Source organism: Oncorhynchus clarkii, chromosome 27 (genome assembly GCF_045791955.1).
Source record: "Oncorhynchus clarkii lewisi isolate Uvic-CL-2024 chromosome 27, UVic_Ocla_1.0, whole genome shotgun sequence".
Taxonomy (NCBI): Eukaryota; Metazoa; Chordata; class Actinopteri; order Salmoniformes; family Salmonidae; genus Oncorhynchus; species Oncorhynchus clarkii.
The window spans coordinates 19,449,264-19,471,151 of NC_092173.1; the positions used below are offsets into that span (position 1 = coordinate 19,449,264).

The 21,888-nt window shown below is 43.3% G+C and overlaps 2 protein-coding genes across 2 annotated transcripts in view; both read right to left on the minus strand.

The window, feature by feature from the left end:
* LOC139385721 (dynein heavy chain domain-containing protein 1) overlaps positions 1-2,957 on the minus strand; it is a 47,760-nt gene extending 44,803 nt beyond the window's left edge. Inside the window, exons 1-8 of the mRNA XM_071131002.1 lie at positions 2,548-2,957; positions 2,229-2,417; positions 1,904-2,107; positions 1,587-1,697; positions 1,140-1,296; positions 696-947; positions 342-485; positions 23-155 (exon numbers count right to left, since the gene is read on the minus strand). Of these exons, the coding sequence (XP_070987103.1) occupies positions 23-155; positions 342-485; positions 696-947; positions 1,140-1,296; positions 1,587-1,697; positions 1,904-2,107; positions 2,229-2,417; positions 2,548-2,957 (1,600 nt within the window). The remainder of the gene's footprint in view (positions 1-22; positions 156-341; positions 486-695; positions 948-1,139; positions 1,297-1,586; positions 1,698-1,903; positions 2,108-2,228; positions 2,418-2,547) is intronic.
* A 2,370-nt stretch (positions 2,958-5,327) lies between these two features.
* On the minus strand, positions 5,328-17,619 carry LOC139386183 (uncharacterized). The gene is made up of 15 exons (XM_071131654.1): positions 17,514-17,619; positions 15,073-15,402; positions 14,320-14,628; positions 13,160-13,453; positions 12,879-13,035; positions 11,297-11,466; positions 10,691-10,978; positions 10,337-10,506; positions 10,056-10,218; positions 9,462-9,746; positions 8,811-8,973; positions 7,896-8,056; positions 7,619-7,694; positions 6,304-6,337; positions 5,328-6,110 (listed from the first exon to the last, which is right to left on the minus strand). Exons 1-15 carry the CDS (start codon positions 17,578-17,580, stop codon positions 5,949-5,951), a joined length of 2,829 nt encoding a protein of 942 aa, XP_070987755.1. The 5' UTR covers positions 17,581-17,619; the 3' UTR covers positions 5,328-5,948.
* Positions 17,620-21,888: the final 4,269 nt, after the last annotated feature.

Sequence of the window (21,888 nt, forward strand, 5' to 3'; positions counted from 1 at the left end):
CTCCCGTCCTGTTCAGCATTACCTGTGATACAATTAGTTCCACTGGTACAGGCCAGGCTCAGGTCAGGGCTTAGCTCCTGAGCAGCACTGGTGAGGGAGGTGCTGGCAGACACACTCTCCTTGGCATCAAGACAGTAACTACAAGTGTCAAATACCTACAAGAGCAAAACCACATTAGTATGTAAGACTCGCTGGGACACATAACTGGGAATTCTGTGCCGAGTTAATCACAACCTTGACCTAATTGAATGTCTGCATCCCAAATGGCACCCTATTCCCTATATAGTGCACCACTTTTGACCAGAACCCATCCCAGTGTGTGGTTAATTGAATGATCTCACCTGAAGGGCAGAGTTTGCGACTGACAGCAGTGCCCCTCGCAGCACCTCCTGGAACAAGTGCATGGGTGGGAACAGAGTTGGCTGACCGTCTGCTCCGAATATCAGCTCTGCTTGGAACAGACTCCCCTGCTGTGGCTGCACTCTCTATCGAGAAACATGGAATCAAAAATATCAATACCATTACCAGCAAACCTTTCATTAACATGATGATGCGAGTCCCAAATGTCACCATATTCCCTACATGATCCACTACTTGTATCATGGGCCCTAGTCAAAAGTAGTGCACTATATATGGAAAACGGTGCCATTTGGGATGCAACCATTGTGTTATTTCATGCTCTTCTTTCTCTTCACCTTCATGACGTTGTTGAGGAAAGAAGTGACCTCTCGATGGGCGATTGTGACGATACCCTGCACAATCATATGATCGGCCAGGGCGGCCATATTTCCCAGCTGCTGCAGGACGTACTCTGCTCGGCCCAGCTCCTTCCTCAGGTCCCTCAGATGACCCAGCTGGAGGTACAGGGGCTGGCTGCGCTGGCTAAGCTGGGAGCGTTCAACACGCAACTGCAGCTCCTGGTGAGCCCCATAGCTGTCCTCCTGGACCTGGAAGAACGTCTTTTATTAATCTATATGAGATGGAAATGTGTCTTCTGCTGTACCAAACCTCTCCGATATCCACACACAAACACACTTTAGAGAGAGGGATGGAGGCCAACAGGCCAAGCTCTTGGCTGTGTCAGGCCTAGCAGTCAATTTGCGTTCCTCTGTCTAAGGATAAGAATAGTAGTTACAAACCATGTTGAGGATGAGAGCACGATACTGCAAGAATATCTCAAGAAGCCTGCGGCACTCCTGGTTATTTTTCATGAGGGCATTCTGGAAGTCCAGAAGGGTGTAGGTCTTGCATTCATCCTGTGGCAACCAATGAACCCCTTTCAGTTCTTCAATCAGTCTGAAAACAGCAACAAAAAAGTATTTAACACTGTGTGCATTTCAACATAAATAAAAAAACAATTTCAATGTTAATCATGGACCAAAATGAACAATAAGGTCCCATGTGCATGTGACTGTAATGTTGATGTACAACACTATTGTCTGCATCCCAAATGGCACCCTATTTCTATATAGTGCATTTATTTTGACCAGAGCCATGGGCTCTGCCATGGGCACTGGTCAAAAGTAGTGCACGAAATAGGGAATAGGATGTCATTCGGGATGCAACAATAATGTGATGCAGAATACCTGGAGAATTGAAAGAGAGCGTCTCTGAACTGGGGTACAGCCATGAGTAGCAGGCCCTGCAGTACTTCACCCTTCCTCTGCAGAGTGATCTTACACACGCTTCTATGCCACCTGTGACACGCAACAGCAACATAAAGTTGACAAAGAAAATAGTTTTAATGAAGAGAGAGAATTGCAACTCGCCAAAAAAGTGACATGATACAATACATGTGGACAGTTAAGATGTGTTCCAAAGTCTGTCCCCTATGAGCCCTGGCCAAATGTAGTGCACTGAAGGGAGGGAATAGGGTGCCATATGGAATGCAATCGTAGCCTACCTGATGAATGCCTTACGAAGTAAATAGTCCCTGAAAAATGGGATATCCTGCAAGGCTCTCCACAGCATGGCCTCCCGATGCCACTCTGCCAGAGAAAGGAGCCCAGCACTGCATCCATCCTGCACATGCAGCACAGAGGAGGGGGAGAAGATGAAGTGCTCAGTGCCTGCTCTATTGGGGGGGACCACACGAAGGTCATACGGTCTACAAAAAAAAAGAAAACACATCCAATGAACAAATTGTATCTGCAAAATAGTGTGAATGCTACAGAAGACTGGCAAAGCCACTGTTATTACACTATGACCTTGGCTATGGTGTTCACTACCTGAATGGGCCATTGTTCACAGCTTGCAAGTGGAAAAACTGAAGCTTTCCCAGATGTCTTTTCTTTGCAAAGATTTCCACCACCTCTGTGCCAGTCAGAGGCTCTCTGTGCTTGGCATCTTTTCTGTCTTCTGTCTCCTTGTCTTGATCAGCCATCTTTACCTGGGACACGTCTCCATGATCTGTAAAGCTGAATCAACAATGGACACACTACTAAATGTGCTATCTGAATGTGCTTTTTATTTTTTTTAAAGATCAATGTCACATTTGAACACGAGTGAAATGAAGCAGCAAACACACATGCTCACTGCTTAACCTACCTGTCCAGAGCAGATTCCTCAAATGACACCTGAGTAGCTTTGACAGGGATATCAGTCCCCAGCGCTGAAGCGATCAGACAAGGTCCCTCCATCCACAGTGACTCCCTCATGGCCAGCTCAGGACCCACCTCTGCCACGAGGTGAGGGAGCTCCACCATGGACAGAGGAGTGGGAGCAGGGGAGAGGTTTCCAGTGCTAAGGGCTCGACCTGGCTGGGGCTCATACATGAAGGCTGGTGAGGAGGCATGGTGCTCCTGAGACTCCAGTGGTGGTAGTGAGAGAACAGAGGCCACATTTGCTGCTGGGATAGAGTCATTTTTCCTCCCTCTGTGACCCAGGGAACCATCCCTTGGCCTTGCTATGCCTCTAGCACGGGTCCTGTGTTGACTATCTCTTTTTGGAGCAGGCATAATTGTAGGTTGTTTTGTATCATTAGTTCTGCCACAAAACTACAAGCTTTAGCGACTATTTGCTAAGATCATCTTCATATTCCTCTGTTGAGCCCAACTCTGGAAAAACAAACTCCCAAGAATTCCTGCCATAAATTAGGAAAAGAGCACAACCTCTCATTTAAAGGGATGCCAGATTGTGCAGATAAAATATAGTTAAGGCTAGAAACTTAGCCGTGGCTTCCATTATCTTTGACAGCTGAACTTTTTGGGGGGCACGATAAGATATTAGAGAAGATACAAAAACAGGAAATACCTCGACAGCATTGCTACCTGTTAGTTAGCAAGCGTTACCGTTAGCAATGATCGACTCGAATGCAAAAAAATCAATGCGTGTAAAAGTTGATTTTATGGGGGAAAAAGTTGGAAGGTAGCTAGCAATCTAAGATACCTTGCATGTATATATACGTGTACATTTAGATAGTTAATAAAGCTAGTTAGCCCTTTTCCTATCTAACTTTTCAAACGTTCTCACCTGTATCGTGAAATTGATCCACTGCAAAATATCAGCAGGTCTCGTTCCCATAGTTACATGGGACGCAACGTCAACGTTTATGGCCCATATTGTGGGATCTCGTATGTTCCACAAGGGAGCGCTAGAAGATGCAACATTAGTTATTGGAGAAACTGCCAGGAGTGTGACATTTTGTTTTTGTCCATACATTAATAAATGCTCATAATAGACACAGGAAAACCTGGATCCCTGTAGATGAAAGGCTGTGTAACCACTGCACAACAGCAGAACCTGAGACAGAGCTGCATTTCATGAGAAAAAACATACAAAAAGCAATTAGAGAGTGTTATTTCTTCTCTGATGAGAATATGCTACCCATCCTGTTGGGGGAGGATGCAGAGAGCTGTGGGTTGGCAGCGCACTACATTGCTGCCTGCAATAACATGAGGGACAGTGTCTGACAGACCAACCAACCTGCACATGTCCTCTATACTTATTGTTATTGGTCAATATATGGTTGTCCCATTGACAATATTGATTATTATTTTAATTATGTTAATATTGTAAATCTCCAAAGTAAGCTTTGGCAATATGTACACCACCTTTCAAAAGTTTGGGGTCCTTGTTTTTGAAAGAAAAGCACATTTTTTTGTCCATAAAAATAACGTAAAATTGATCAGAAATACAGTGTAGACAGTGTTAGTGTTGTAAATGACTATTGTAGCTGGAAATCCTGATGGAATATTTCTATGGAATATCTACATAGTCGTACAGAGGCCCATTATCAGCAACCATCACTCCTGTGTTCCAACGGCACGTTGTGTTAGCTAATCCAAGTTTATCATTTTAAAAGGCTAATTGATCATTAGAAAACCCTTTTGCATAGCAGAAAACTCTATTTCTGATTAAAGAAGCAATAAAACTGGCCAACAGACATGTTGAGTATCTGGAGCATCAGCATTTGTGGGTTCGATTACAGGCTCTAAGTGACCCAAAACATTTGAACGGTAGTGTACATTGTTACATCATGCCATTAAAGCAAAATGAATTGGAGAGAGAGAGTCAGAAATATTTGTGATGCTTTCATAATCCAAGTTTGTGCAGATTTTGATAACTAATGTTGAACTCACAGGACAAAAAGGGCCCACTGGTTTTTATATCATACATAACCTGGCAGTCACTATAATAAGGATGTACGCATTTTAATTAACTTCAATTTACACAATTTAACATGGACTAACCCTGTACCAGAATTTAAAATGCATTATTCACTAACAGAGTAGTATAACCCTAGGGCAATTGAGTTAATTGCCACAGTTTTGGTTAAGAAAAATACACTAAAATTGCCACATCACACATTTATATTAAATTCATTACAGCAAGGTCTGTATTAAAATGTTGCAAAACCTGATCCAACCTGATTTACTTTTTTCTCTCGGGTGAGAATACATTTTACTGCTCTTCTGCAAGTGATGAGGTGAGCTCTATTAGTAGTGTCTTATTTCCACGACACAATCAGGGTTAGTGCGAAGAAATTCATTCTAACTGTGTGTGTGTCTGGACGTGTTTAACTATACTTGTAAACAACCAAAAATGTACCAACTAGGGGACATTTTGTTAGTCCCCATATGGTCAAATGCTATTTCTAGGGGTTTTAGGGTTACGGTTAGAGTTAGGTTCGTTCAGGAGCTAGATTAGGTTTTGGGGTAAAGGTTCAAGTTTAGGGGTTCTGGAAAATAGGACTTTGAGTGGGACTGAATTGTGTGACCACACAAGTTTAGTTATACAAGAATGTGTGTGTATGTACGTGCACACACTTGTGTCAATTAATTTAGTCTTAAACCTGTAAAACAAAGCAGGTTTAACAACAAGATACACATTTACACTACTTGTATTGATAATGCTCCAGATTTTACAACATTAGATAACCAAAATGATACATAATACAAAACAGTAAAACAAATAGAAGCTACCCTCAACATAATTTCTATGAGTTTTACAACACATTACAATTATTTAAAACACCAATGCATGAAATACACCAATAAACAAAACTAAAAATGATGAAAAATTCACAAAATAATGCATTTTAATGACTTGGCATTAGGAGAAGCTGCATCATGCACCACGTAAGAGCGATGCAGGATACTGTAGAGTGGACTCTAACATATAGTAGAAGCCTGTGGTTGTGTCTAAAGTCAAAATCTGGCTAATGATCGAGAAATTGAAAAAAGAAAAAAAGTTGATCCATGTCATGAGTCCATCTATGTAATGTATCTGTATCTATGTAATGTTGTAATGTTTTTGCACCATGGAATTTAGGGACCAAAAGTCTCTGATATCCCGGTCAAGTTTTTTAAATGCATGTACTGTGAGTATGTGTTTTTTTTACTGGCAAATAAAATAATTCAGTCTCAAATGGCACCCTATCCCATATACCATGCACAAGTAGTGCTCTATATAGGTAATAGTGTGCCAGTAGGGACACACCCTGTCATTTACACAGTGGATCTGGCATCAATGACAATAGAGTAGCTGAGCAGCTGGTTGTACTCCTGGCCTCGTCCTCCTGGTACTGTCACTGCTGTCTTTCCCTTCTTCAGCTCTGGAGAGCACAGTTCCTGGGTCAGAGAGGTCAAGGGTGCCAGCGACTCCCGCTTCTTACAGGAGTTCAGTGACCAGAGAAGATAGTAGACAGGGGTACAAAGCACATTCAAATGTTGAATAAAGACCTATGGATAGAAGCTACAAGAATAGATGAATGAAGGGAAGAGGACCATTCTCAATAATTCAAAGAATGCATAATGCTTTTTTGAGAGCTCGATAAAAATTGCAAGAAAGATTGATACTAACCTTAGATGCTAGGCGGTCTCCTCCATTTCTTTTGCTGCAAAACAAATTAACAATACATTTTCAGTTGTGTTGCAGTGGCAGACAGACAGCATTTAAAATTGTCAAATTATTTTGATGTTTTTATATAGCTGGGTATCATTCTCACTAAGAAAGTTGTACAGCCAAACTTACCTGTATGGCCAAACGGCACCCCTTGTATGAGTGAACAGACTTCCACTGAGCCACTGAGTGTGTGAACTGTGAATGCATTATGTGACAGGAATATATAAGCAGAATGATGGTGACCTCATCATTGATCTCTCTGATGTTAGAAGCAGTAGCTCTCCTCATCCATCATGATCCCTATGACACCAACCAGGCCAATGAAAACCTGCTCCTTTCAAAAAGTGTTCCTAGTGTTTGCGACCGGGAAGATGCAAATCCCGGAATAGCTATTCTCCTGGGGAGTCAGGTTCTCTGTGTACGTCTGTCGACTGACTGACCTTCCCAAATTAGCCTGACGGGACCTTCCCATAGGAACCATGGATAATGGGACAGTGATGCTCATCGCACCAATGGCACCTTGACCAAATGTACTGACCAAAGACACAATGAATCAGCCTCTGAACTAACACGGAAGTGGAGTCTGTGTGTCTGTGTCTATATATTTACCATCCCTTTTCACACGAGTCCAGACAAAAGGGAACTTAGTCTGCATCCCAAATGGTACCCTAATCCCTACACAATGCACTACTTTTGACCAGAGCCCTGTGGGAGAGTTATCAGATGATTTTAGAGACATTTGGGATCCCAAAGTGTATCCAAACACTGTGGTATTGACACACCTGTCTAATTATCTGATCCGATCCAATCCAATGACAGAAACAAGAGATGACAGCTTTATGCAGTTCTCATTCCAAGCATTGTGACTGGAGTTGAATTACAATATAAATTCTCCAGCTGTGAAGTTTTTGAATAGCTTTTCTTACTTCCAGAGTAGTCACTCAGAGTTAAGCCCTATGATAACGTTAAACCAAAAATAAATCTGTTGTCTTAACCACAGAGACAGAAAGAATCAGACTGTGTGAGTTGTGTGGCAGAGCTGTGGTGGCAGATGTACCCGTCTACTCCAGCCACAGAGCATCCTGTTTGTGAATAGCTCTGTGCTACTTTGGTCATGCTAAGCTGTAGTAACCATCAGACGCACAGACCTGGTTTCCTGTTTGTCATCTGCCAACATGATGGTTGCCGGAGTGCTACCTGTAAACATGTCACCTGCTGAGTTGCTGTTTGTCTGTCTGTCACCTGCAGGAGGCCTTCGTACTGATCGACTCACCAGAAAACACACAGAGTGACGATGAGGAGGATCGTGATGGCTGCAGCCGAGGAGAAACAGACGATGAAGACAATCACTGCACAAACACACAGGAGAAAGACATCAGGTAACACAAAATGGAAGTAAATGGAATGGAACACCTGTTGTAAATGGAAGTAAATTCAAATAATGGCAAAATTACAGTATGCCAATCATTTTTGGATGTTCACCAGTAAGCATTGAAATATCTTACATATTGTTGTTTCACTGATGCATGATAAGGTGAGTGTACACTCACTGAGCTGTTTATCTTCACTGGTGACCTCCACTTGAATGAGGACCGAGGCCTGATGGTGGTAGAAAGAGGCTTGGCAGGTGTAGAGGCCCGCCTCCCGCTCCGTGACCTCTGAATGGAACAACAGAGCCCGACCATCCATCTGGACCAATGTGCCGTCATTTCTTCAACACGCAGCAGGACACAGAAAGTCATTACATAGTACACACGTTTGTCTGATCTGTTTATCATCTAAGTGGCAAAGACGACAGTCATGAAGAGAGAATAAGATAAGCGTGGAAGGTGGAAAATTGCTACCACAACACTTTTTAGTCATTAAAAAAAAACTGCTACATTGAGTGATAAAAATCTAATGAGACATTGTATTTCGTATATATACTTAGGTGTATACCTAAGTAACTATCATCCACCTTAGCAGAAATGAACACAGCTTTGCCCAGAATAGCTTGACAGAATAACTCCTAACACAATTTATACGAGTCTGAGCATGGGGGGGCAGGAGAGTGTCAGGACCTCTGAAGATATACTGCTTCATAAGTCACTCATTGTCCCTGATAAAAGGGTTCTTTAGTGGAACCTACCGCATGGCCTGCCAGTAAGGACAACCTTCCCCGGGCCCCACAGCACAGAAGTCCTGATAGTATCTTAATAAGACATAATAGCAGCTTTACGACACTGCACGTATTTGACTATCTAGTTAAAAGCTCTCATAAAACAATACAAATGAGAACTTCCATCTGGACGAGAACAATGTTCGTACAAATGACCGCCCCTGTGTAGTGGTAATATTATCACAGACAGGGCCCTCCCCTACTCTGTCTTCCATCCTTCTGTAGCTCTCTCACTCAACCTCCACAGTTTAGAAGTTGTAGGAATGGAACATAGTAGTAAAAGAGAGTCTAGCAAAGAGTCTACTACCTCTGACAGGTAAGGCTATAAGTTGGCACACTGCCATAGACTTTGAGCAGGATCCTCTGGTTGTGGAAATTCTCCTTTAGGGACATTCGATGTATAACGGACTCGTCTCCATAAGGTTTGTACAGGGGAGTGGTTTGATTGAGTACTCTGACAGATGAGATGTCTAAGAAGGGGAAGGAGAAGTGGTCAACAGGGGGCAAAAAACAAATCACTCCCTAGATACATACAGTCAATAGACAGGTAGTTGCAGTTAAATGTTGAACAGGAGGTTGGAGCTTGGCATGCCTGGTAAGTACTGTACCTCAAAGAATGTCATGACAGAATTGTATACTCGTAGAAACAAGGTGCCATCTAGAACTTAAAATATTTATTTACTGTCCCCATAGGAGAACCCTTTGAAGAACCCTTTTGGTTCCAGGTAAAAATAAACTTTGGGTTCCATGAACAAACCTTTCCAGAGAAACCAAAAAGAGTTCTACCTGGAATAAAATAAAATAAAGGCTTCTCCTATGGGGACAGCTGAAGAACCCTTTTGGAACTCTTTTCTCTAAGAGTATACAGAATGTATGTGTAGTATGACAAGTATATCATTTGTGGTGTTGGGAGCTTTATATATCTCATCTCTGTCTATCTATTCCCTATTACACTTACAGTATTTGGGGACATGGACTGTCCTCCTCTCCTTTAGTCCATGGTGATTTTGAATGAGACAGATCAGGTCCTGTCCCTCGTGGAGGGCCAGTGAAAACTCATAGGTGAGGTTGGTTAGCACTCTCACTCCTTCATACCCAGAGCGGAAGGAGATGTGGCCTGTGGCGTTGTCAGGTAGAACCCAAGAGAGGTGTGCTCCGAGCCTGTCCCCTCTGTACTCACATACAGCCAGCCACAGAGGAGATCCCCTCTGCCTCCCAACAAAAACACGCATCACAGGGGACTCTGAGGGAGGGACGGAGAGAGAGTGACAGTGTATGGAGGTTGGATACAATGGATGCGTCCCTAAATGGCACCCTATTATAGTGCATTACTTTGACCAGGGCCTAGAGGGGGAATAGGGTGTCATTGGGGACGCATAACTTATTGTGTAGATCAGTGGAGGCGATGACGGCTCATAATAATGTCTGGAATGTTATCAACCACATGCTTGATGTGTTTGATACCATTCCAGACATTATTATGTGCCATCATCCCCTCAGCAGCCTCTACTGGTGGAGATACATGGTAGCTACAAGTCATAAAGTAAATTACCCAGTCCACGCAGCAGTATCGCTGTTCTCTCTGGCTTCTCAAGACCCAGGTGATCCACCACACAGGTGACATTCTGACCAGAGAACATGGAAGTGGGGAACCTCAACACACTACGGACCGTCACAGAGCCATTGGCATGGAGCTCAGGCTGCCTGTGAACCTGCTAGCGAAACATATGACAGAGCGTGCAAATAATATCCAAATGAGTGCCGGAATTGTACATTTTTTGCTGTATCTATTTCACGGTTCCAAGCACCCTTTCATTTGTTTTCTCCCTTTACCTGCTCCTGCACCTCCATGATCTGACTGGTACTATTGTCACTGTCCCAGTCTCCAAGACTCCAGGAGATGGTGGCAGCAGGTCCAACATTGTCCACAGTGCACTGCACCAGTGTGTATGCTACATCTTCCTCCCACTCAGAGCTGGATTGGATGGTGATGTTAGGAGGAGCTGCATGTAGATAGAACAGCGATATAGGATACATGTTCTCAATGTAAATAAAATAACAGCAATATAGGATACATGTTCTCAATGTAAATAAAATAACAGATATAGGATACATGTTCTCATTGTAAATATTTTATTTTAACACTAGCGCTTTAATTGATGGTGTTTGATGATTTGTTGAACATACCACACACAGGGAGTGTTATCTGTCTTCTCTCTGGCAACACAAACACAGTATGATCTATCACACACTCCATATTGAGCTCCTGGGCTGAGCAGGCAGGCAGCACTAACACACTGCTGACAGAATAGGTTCCATTATGGGATGTGAGACTGGACCAGGAGGGCCCAGACACACCCTCAGGTAGAACCCAGGACACATTGGCAACAGGGACGGAGTCTGCAGCCAGGCACTCAATGAATCTGTCACCCAGTCTGTCCTGGACATCAATCCTTATGCTGGGAGGAACAGTCACTAGCACACAGAGAGGAGAAAGGGCTGTAAACATGCTAATCACTTAACTTTACAGTTTGCAGGAAAAGAAAAACTGATTTAAACTAACAATATTTATGATAGAAGTCACTTGTATTAACATATGCTGGCTCGCTACGAATTGTAGACTGACAGATATGGCTACCAGTTATCAAATGATGAAGATGATATTTAGGCTGCATCCCAAATTATATGTAGTCTACATCCCAAACATTTTACCAGGGCCCATAGGCACTATATCAGGAACAGGGTGCCATTTGGGACGTAACCTATGATATGTAGACAAGGCTCTGCTCGTACCAGGCTGCTTGACATGTGGGTTAACGGTAATGTCCAGCAGTACAGATGCCCTGTGGCTGTAGTAGGAGGCCTCACACTCATACAGCCCTGCATGGTAGAGCTCGACAGGACCCTGCAGGGTTAGAGCACTGCCAAATACTGCCACACCCTCAGGGAGAGACTGCTCTTCTCTAGGAGAAAACACAAGACAATACACTGTTAGCCACTCTCCAAAGGCAGAAGAGCAGCAGCTCGAAGAGCTTTGGTTCTCAGATAGTTAGATCCGGGGATAATGTCACCAACATGGTGATTGTTGCTATTCAAAGTTGATTTTTTAAAGCGTCTGGCTTCAGCAGATACAGTATCTTCTCACGCCACAAACGCTGTGAGATACAAGCTCAGACAGGATGTCAAATGGTGTCAGAGAGGATGGTGCGTTACCTACACCAACATCACGGGTGGTGAAATTACATTTAGAATTAGAAGATAGGTACTACCTAACTAACGTGTGCTAGCTAGCTAGCTACATAAGCAACAGTGGTCAACATAAAGACCAGGACCCTATCCCCTCAAATTAAGTGGACACTTCTGATGAGGAAGGACTTTTAAATGGACCGCCCTTGCCCGGAAATGTAACACTTGTTCATCCCTCGATGATTGCGTTTTCAGCCACCGGTGGCTAGCTTGTGGGTGCTTTATATGAGCTACAGTCAATTATTATTGCATGTCTACTTACATTAAATATATCATTATTAATATACGCCTACTGTATGATAGCAACTAAATAAATTAGCCAAATAACGTTAGCCTGCTTAACTAGCTACAATTTCCAAAAGCTAACCAAACAAAAACATTACTTTTACGAGACGTGTTTGTGCCATCATGTGCATTAGTAGCACAATTGTTTAACTTGTTTACATTTGTTTTTACACTTGTATATTGACTCCATATTGTCGTGGAGGCTTTAATTTTTGGCAGACTTCTTAGCGGATGTACAATCTTGGCGAATTAAATTATGGGGAGTTTAAGGTCCCGAAGTGAACATAATTGTACACTCGCAAACTCGACTAAAAACAAGGGCTGAGGGGCTTACGTTGCAAACTTCCCTTGCATGGCTAATCATTTGGACCGCCCGCCAAGATGGCGATGGCGAACGTCGAACGATGGCGAACGTCTAGTTACTGGTTGCACTTGCGCATAACATTTGAGACGCATGCGCTTTGAGGTTCGCACAACTAGCGGTGTCAACCCGCACAATCTGCAGCTGGATGCTTCTAAACAAATGTGCAGGATGTGTCTAGTGCCTGTCTATCACCTGTGGTTTTCAACCGAACCTCTCACCACAGCTGCCAGATACAATGTTCACCCCTGTGTTAGTGATGCAAACACTAGTATAGTAAGAATAGCATAAATTAATGAAATTGCTAGAAAGCAAAACCTAATAGCAAACTTTGTTTTTTGTAACTGTACCCTGACCAATAAGATTATCACAGCAGTTCCTTCATGGTAATGTTATCCTTTATTTGAGATGAACAGAAGTTACAATCAAGAGAGATCAACAGACATCTTGTCTGTATTATGATAGTAATACAGGTATTCTTACTTGGTGCATACTATACTGTAACGTGGTACATCCCCAATGACCTCTAGCCCGATGGTGGTTTTGCTCTGTCCTTCCTCCAGAACCACTGACTCTACAGCCTGGCTCTTGTTGCTGCTGTCTGCCAACCCTGGGTTCTGCAGCCGAACAGCAGACAGAGCTACACAATAGGAAGTTAAAACACAAGATCCAACACAGAGTCTGTTGTAGAGTAAATGAAAAGCATTCTCCTAAAACCATACTTTTGGCTCCAAGTCCTCAATTATAACTTGTGAAGTACTCACAGAATGCCGGCAAAGTGACGGTCCGAAGCTCTCTGTGTGGGAACTTGGGGTGGTCAAACAGGCAGGTGATGTTTTCCCCTTCATGAAGCTCAGCTGGGAAGCGGTATGACCTGACCCATGTGTCTGCTGCATCCATGACAACCTCCTTCTGTAGCATGGAACTGACCTCCTGATTGGGCAGCACCAGGGTGATGTCAGCTCGGGGTCGCCCTCCGGCCGCACCACAGGTGACCACCCAGAACTTCTCCCCTTCCTCTAGAACCAGGTATGTCTCAATGGTCACATTGGGAGCCACTGCAGGCAGAGAGAAATTATACTTTTACATGAGCAGGTGGGAATGATCCATCAGTACAACAACAGTCCTAAATCAAATGTCTGGGCCTCTAGGGCTGTGGTTTATATTTTTGAGAAGGCTGAAGTGAAAGGATAGATTTATGAAAGATAAACACAAGGCTGCCATTATGTTTTAGGAGGAGAGTGCTAACTCTGAGAGGACTACTGTATGTTTGCATCCCAAATGGTACCCTGTAGGGTGCCATTTGGGCTCTGGTTAAAAGTAGTGCACTATATAGGGAATAGGGTGCCATTTGGGACGTAGCAGCACCCTATATCACGCATCTCAGTACAGACTGACTGCGCATATAGAAAAACATCACTCTAATGCCGATTGTCAAAGACACTTTGATACTACCACATATGGATAAGGGAGGACATTTCTGTCATATGATAATCTTTGACATATGGATGCAGGCTGTATATCAAAAATGTGTCTCCTAATGTGGTGGGACACAACACCTGGTACATGGTGTACCTGGTACATGAGACACAACACCTGGAACATGGTGGGGAGTGGGGAGGTGAACACGTGGAACAACAGGCTGGGAGAAAGTAAAGGAAACATCTGTGCCAGTAAGCAATGAGCTCAAGGTGGTGCCAGTCCCAGCATGATGCAATATCTCCCGATCATTCTCAGACCTTGATTCTTAGCATCACATGTCAAATCCTTGCCCACAAAAGTGAGAATGCCAAGTACTGTACAAACAAACATACACATCAACTATGTGTCCCAAATCTTGTCACCTTTCCTGGTCAAAAGTGGTGCACTCTAAAGGGAATAGGGTACCATTTAGGATGCAGTGTACGTGAGCTGGCAGGCTTACCGAAGGTCTCCACCCTCACTGTGACATGTGTGGTGGGGTCAGGCAGGGTTGGGTGCTGGACCACACAGGTCACCCTGTCCTGGTCCTGTAGGTGGGTGGGGAAGCGGAGTAAGCTGGTCATAGTGGCAGTGCCATTGGTATAACTGGTGTTCCTCATCTCCACAGAGGAGTCGTCAGTAGGAGGGCTGCCGTTGATCTCCCAGCGAATCAGAGCCACAGGTTTACCATTGGTAGCTGAGCATGTGACTGACTGGTAGTGGGTAGCGTTGTCTGTGTCCTCTGTCACCACTGTGTGGATATCAGGTCGAGCTTCAAAACAAAAACATTAAAAGACATGAAAAGGATGATGCTGGTACGAGAAACATTTATGCAATGGATGTTTGTATGATTCTGTCTCTGTGATGACATTGCAGGTACAGTAAGGTAAGGATACAACAGGCAACGATAATGTCACATATTTTATCCAACCCCCCTAATGGCATCATGAGGTCATGTATTATTTTGTTTCTCCTCTCTACCATCTAGGTGTTAGGTACTTTTCCATCATCCATTAGAGCCCCCCTTCGAATACTCTTAAAATGCATCCTTCCTTCCTCACTTCCTTGAATTAATCAATGATCTGACATGACATAATTGGTCAGAGCAATGCAATGGAAAGCTTGCTTACACCAATCTTGTAATCTCAAGAAGGGAATAAGGAAGGATGCATTTTAAGAGTATTCGAATTGGGCCATGTTCTTCAGTCAGGCTTACCCAGAACAGTGAGAAACATGCTGTTAGTGATCTCCTCTTCATCGGTGGCGAACACACATGTGTACTCCCCCTGGGCCTCCAGAGTAGACACCCTCATCTTCACAGTCAGATTGGTGGGAGAGGCTGGGGCGGAGAAGTCTGGGTCTTTGCTGAAAGCCTTGTTGTTCTTGTAGCCTGTTAATTTCTTCATTGATCGCTTCATTCTAGAGTCTGGGCGTTTCCATGAGGCGTCTGTGATGTCATTCGGTCCCAGGTACTGACAGCGGAGGAAGACATCCTCTCCAAGGATCCCAGTGACGTTACGGTCAATCTCCATGTCCTCCTCCATATCTGTGAGAAAAAAACATTATGATCGGCATAAATTACTAGTAATTCAGTTATTTTGCGTCCCAAAGGGGCACCCTATTCTCTATACAGTGCACTACTTTTGACCGAAGCCATATGGGCCCTGTTCAAAAGTAGTGCACCATATAGGGCATAGGGTTCCATTTGGGATGCATCCTTAGCCACTCATATCTCAGTGGGATGCACTTTGGTTAATTGATGAGAAATTCCATAGATGTTGCTAAAAACAAACAACAGTAAATGTGATTTCTGTTGAGAAGGAGGGGCAGTGAAATTATGGATGTCTATTGGTGTGACTTCTATAAAAAGGGTTCCCTGTCTCTGAGTGTCCATCCCAAGCAGCTACTTGTGTACCAAATGGCACCATATTACCTTTGGGCCCTGGTCAAAAGTAGTGCACTGTAAGGAATAGGGTGCCATTTAGGACGTGGCTACAGTCTGTCTCTAAGACATCAGTCACGATTAGGGGATGTTTCAGTGAAGGGGACATTTAATAAAGCAGCCTGACAGGTTTGAGTGTTGATAACAGCATGCAGAGTCCAATGCATACCAACTCACTCCTCTCGCTGGTCTCTCTATTATGGAATACTTAAGGACAACGTTTTTATCTATTAGCCAGTGGAAACAGGAGGCAAATTGAACTTGTATGACTCCTAAGCCGCCTAAGTGCCGAATGATGACAGATGAGTACATTGGGTAATGGGGAACACTCAATGGATACCCAGTCTAATACCTCACATCAACAATCCTGTAAAATATTGTCCTGTTAGGACACTTTGATGAGGACAACACTTATGACTCCAACTATAAATACTCTGGCCCCCATCTTCGACCAAATCAATTCAGAGAACAGCAAGTGGTGGTGGGTTGTACATAACAACATATGTAAACAAACAAAAAGTTGGCAATATCCCAAAATGGCACTTATTCATTTGTCAAATAAACTTTATTAAGTCATGTAAGGATTGCGTGCATGTGTTTGTGAGAGAGAGGAAAAGGGAAAGAGAGAGAGATGGAGAGAGAGAGCGTGAGCGAGAGAAAGAGAGGGACAGCTCCACACAAATATATATTGTCTTGTGGGTTTATGGTTCATAAAAATGGAAAAGGCATTACAAAGATTGCATATCTGAGGCACACTTAAAGGATGCACTGCAAATAATCACATAGCATCAGCCTAAAATACAAAATAATGTCCATTAGCACTTTTTCTGTGGCCCTAAGGCACTGACAACGGTCTCTGTTTAAGGGTTGGGGTGCTTTATGTAGTTTAGGCTACCCATGTACCATATAGGGCCAGTATATCGTAGCATAGTCATATGAAACTGCTGCGGTTTCATCTGGGCTTCTACCCAACAGCAGGCGTTCACGTACATGGGATGCTTGCAGATGATTCAATGTTCAGAGGGTAGCAAGACAACTGAAAATGTGTCACTTATATTGACAAAGAACTGCTTTTGATTCAACAAATAGATCAGTGTGGTGATGTAACTAATGCATTGTATGATGATGTGCTAGTGAAGAGATCTGGGGATGGAAAGTCATACTGTTGGTGCAGTGGTTCTAACCTACAGACCTATTTATTCCTCCGAGACGCTCATTCATCTACCAATTGAAAATACACACTGAAGTTCCTAAGTTCAGATCAAACTGTGATGTCTTTCTGACTAACAGAAAATATTGTCGACTAACAACACATAGGGATTTCCCCACACACACTCAGTGGAGCCATTGCAATACTATTAATGGTATCATTAAAGGTCATAAATTGCATTTAAAAGGTCATTAAAGCAACCAAAAGGGTTTTAATAGCTGACACCATTGGACAATAATAGCAGACTAACAGACAATATTGTAGTACAAACATATGTCAGAAATAAAGCTATAGTCAAGATGCATTCAGAATATTTCAAATGGATTTTGCTCTTGGGTTTATTGCTTGTAAGCCTTTATAATTAGACTAATCAGGCAGGAAAACTATTGCACCTCTGTTCAGTGTAGAATTCCACAGGTTAATAAACAAGTCTTTAAGGGCTAGTAAACTCAACCCATAAACAGAACGGCACACTCACAGATGGATCATAACTCCTCAGACTTACCCAACATGTCCAAGCAGTGAGACACACTTAGGACAAAGCCCAAAATCAACAGCCCTGAGCATCCCATGGTGGTATCATTGAGAGTGAGGACTCAATTTGACTACAGCAAGTCTTCCTATGAGGGTATTTAAATGTGTGTGTTGTGTGTGTGGTTGTGTGTGTGTGAGTGAGCGCAAGAGAAGCTGTCAGAATCAGCTGTAGAGGGTGTGTGCTCCAAACCTCTGAGCAGAGCTGTTTTTTTAACAAACACACACCACACATACACAGTGTAGGACTATGTTGTTTAGAACCACTTTACTCTCCTAGTGCCCTATATGTTATTATGCGCACACATCTGTTTGAACAGGACTGCTTCTTCTATGGAGTAGTAGTTATTTCACTTCTCACTTAGTTGAAAACCAGCGTTTTGACTTCTTAGTAGTAGAAGCTGAATGTCATACTGCAGGATGTGTCTGTTCATCTCCTCGGTCACCTCATATAACAAAGTTTCCCCGTTGCTCGCGACGATGCCATGCATCATTCAGCCCAGCTCATCTCTGCAGGAGTCCTCAGAGACAGACACAGCATATCTACACTGAAGTCAACTCACTGTTTCTCACCTGCTGCTCTGGAAATCCCTCACAAAGGCATTGTTTTACAACACAATATTTCCCACTAATTCACTTCATGGTTGTGTTTTCCTTTTAGTCAGACTTAGGAATTGACTAAACATAGTTTGTCATTAGAAATGTTCTGCAGGGAAAATCACAATTGGAAACAAATATGGAGGAATACTATGCACATAAAAAGACAGTTCTCCAGCTGGCTACAGAATGTTTTACAAAAGCTGTGCTGCTGTACCTCAGGAACAAGTGTCTTCCAAAGTATGTGAATCATGCAGCAGAACGTGAATGAAGTAAGACCCTCTTTACACAATAGGCCAACTGGGAATCCTCCTCAGATTCAACAGCCTTCTTCCTTCCTCAGTGTCTCCTTTTGCTAACTTTAATGTTACACCAATTTTCCAGAATCATTCTGAGATTTGATGAGCCCAGAAAAGCAAAATATACAAAGACTTGACTACTTTGAAATTGTAAACATGTGGTCAACTGTTGGGAACTATGTAATGTAAGCTAATACAGTAGACACATCTTAGATGCTGCTACAGATCGATGAGTATTGTAGGCTTTGTTTATTTCACTAGCATTCCATCACGTCTTTAGTAGTATGTTTCCTTTTTGCATTGTGGACTACACAATCAGCATCTTAGTAAATGTGTTTCCTGTCAAAGCTGCTGAACTTTTACTCACTCTCTGTGCTAGTGTTGGAGTATATCATAGTAATCTATTTGCAATGACACTAAATTAAATGACTTGAGTAAAAAATCTGTTGAGTCATCAGATAGTTTGTGTGGTTTGTTTGTAACGACATTTTGACTCATTCAGAGAGATAGAAAACAGTTTCACCCCACACAGCTGGTACTGACTGTAAGGTTGTAGCAGAAGCATCCTCTGGTTGTGTCAATGGACTATAACTTCATCTGGAAGACATCAGAAAATACATTGCACTTTGCATTATGTCAGATAAGTATTCTCTCGCTCTCTCTCACTCAATCATTCAAATACACACACACACGCGCACACACACACACACTGGCAGATTCTGCAGTAAACAGGAAGACTTCATGTCAAGCAATAACCTTACTGTGTTTCCTGTTCATCAGGGTGACAGAGACTAGCAACAGCAGCAGGGCATGATGAAAATATACTATAATCCATATTGTGCATATTTTGATATGATATGTTTCTACACTACAGTAAATCAGTTTAATCAATACTATGACTTGTATATAACTGCTCTGTATCTAGTAATACATCCATATCTGATGATTCTATCATTTACTGTCACTGCTGCAGCCATGATTTACAGGCAGAGGATAAAACACTGATGACTTTATGACCCAATAGTAAATCATATTCGACATCATGAGATACCAATTTCAAAAACGTAATTGAATTACATGGGGCATTAGTTTTTAATAGCAAACACTTAACATGGAGTTAGCTCGTCTCTCTCTTCCCTGACTTAATGTGAATAATCACATGAGCATAACGCCTGCAAGCTGTTTTTCTACCTAATGAAAATACCTTCAATGGTATTCCTGAAATCTGGAGAGAGGTGTTTAGCAGTGGGAACAATCAGGAATTTTTACGTCTCCTCATTGCCATGTACAACCTACGGTCTGCGTACTGTCTGAAACCTTCTGTAATTCACTAGCGATAAAACATGTATTATTTGTGATATTTATGAACTTCACAGATGTACTGTTGGCATCCATCTATCGCAATAAGTGTAGTTACACCCTTCTCTCTCAGACATACACGTAAGCAAGCACACTCAAACGCACACTGTGTCTTTGGAAAAGAGAGTGGAAAAGGTGGCTGATGATCAGGCCAGTAATGATGTTTATGGGACAGATCATTGAGATGGGTCTCTTTAGGGCTGTGATGAGCCACTTAACCTGATGGAAAAAAAGAAAATCATAATTCTTTCCAAAAGTGGAAAAAAATATTTGACAATTCTTCTCTATTCTTCTGCACTCTCCTGTTCTTAATATGAACCCTCCCTCCCAACCTACGTTCCCTTCCCAGACATGGTTCTATGATAGATTGCACATTGACTCCAGACTTGATTGATATACTATTGCCCAGTAAGCAATCTGAGATATGTGGAAGAGTTAAGGCATATGAGATTTCTGTGTAGCAGGCCAAACTTTATTATTTTATTTAATTAGGCAAGTCACTTAAGAACAAATTCATTTTCACAATGACGGCCAAACCCTAACACGGAGGATGCTGGGCCAATTGTGCGCCGCCCTATGGGACTCCCAATCACAGCCGGTTGAGATACAGCCTGGAATCGAACCAGGGTCTGTAGTGACGCCTCTAGCACTGAGATGCAGTGCCTTAGACCGCCTCCACCACTCGGGAGCCCATAAAACTGAGAGGGGAAAGACGTCTGTGTCCCACATGGAACTTTATTCCCTTTATAGTGCACTACTTTTGACCTGGGCACATAGTGCATGTCCTAAGACACCTCACAAAATGACAACACTGGGATGGGCTGTGCAGACGCACCGGAGACACAGGCTCCGGACCGGGGACCGTCACTGGAGGCTCCGGACCGCGGATCAATGCTGGAGGCTTCATGCCATGGATCTTCACTGCAGGCTCCGGGCCATGGATCATCACTGGAGGCTTCGTGCCATGAATCATCAATGGAGGCTTTGTGCCATGGATCATCACTGGAGGCTTCATGCCATGGATCATCACTGGAGGCTTCGTGCCATGAATCATCACTGGAGGCCATCCGTCCTGGCTGGATGCCCACTCTAGCCCGTCCAATGCGGGGAGCTGGAATGTAGAGCACCGGGCTGTGAAAACGCACTTTAGACACTGTGCGCTCCACCGCATAACACGGTGCCTGACCAGTACCACACTCCCTACGGTAAGCACGAGGAGTTGGCTCAGGTCTGAACCCTGACTCTGCCACACTCCCCGTGTGCCCCAACCCCCCACAAAATTTGGGAGCTGCCTCTTGTGCTTGTCTCATTGACTCCTGGTATCGCTGCCATTCCTCTCTTGCTGTTTCCGCCTGTTTCCATGGCAGGGTCTTGTCCCCTGCCATAACCTCCTCTCATGTCCATGAGGTCCTCCACTCCCTCTTCTCCCGGGCTAAGGATCCCTGCTCCTCCTGGCCACGCTGCTTGGTCGTTTGGTGGTGGGTAGTTCTGTCACGCCTGTCGTCGGAAGGAGTGGACCAAGGCGCAGGTGGGTAGTGTTCATGATTTTATTTGATCACAAAACACTCGAACAAAATAAACAAGAGGGCAAACCAAAACAGTTCTGTAAGGTGCATAAACTATACAGAAAACAACTACCCACAAAACACAGGTGGGAAAAAGGCTGCCTAAGTATGATTTCCAATCAGAGACAATGATAGACAGCTGTCCCTGATTGAGAACCATACCCGGCCAAAACAGAGAAATAAAGAAACTAGAATGCCCACCCTAGTCACACCCTGGCCTAACCAAAATAGAGAATACAAAGCCTCTCTATGGTCAGGGCGTGACATTTTCAAGCCACCTGTTCAGAGTCCATGCCTACAAAACAAAAGCTGGGGGAAGGAAGTGATTGTGATGTTATAAATTATTTCCTTTATGTTTTATGAAAGAAACATTTCACTCTTTACTGAGCAAGGCACAGACCATTCATGCATTGTATTGAATTCTCCTCCTCTGAACATTACTTTTTACTTATGCTTAAAGCATGCTGAAAGGCTGAGTGCTTGATGGCTGTTGAGTGGAGGGAAATGTCTCCTAGACTGGAGTGCACAG

Bases quoted from the DNA above. Each gene is read 5' to 3' on its own strand.
- LOC139386183 (XM_071131654.1), bottom strand. From the start codon at position 17,580: ATGGGATGCTCAGGGCTGTTGATTTTGGGCTTTGTCCTAAGTGTGTCT. The intron at 10,979-11,296 runs GTACGAGCAGAG...TCTGTGTGCTAG, and splicing joins CCCACATGTCAAGCAGCCTG to TGACTGTTCCTCCCAGCATA. The intron at 7,695-7,895 runs GTGAGTGTACAC...GTGTTTGTGCAG, and splicing joins CAGTGAAGATAAACAGCTCA to TGATTGTCTTCATCGTCTGT.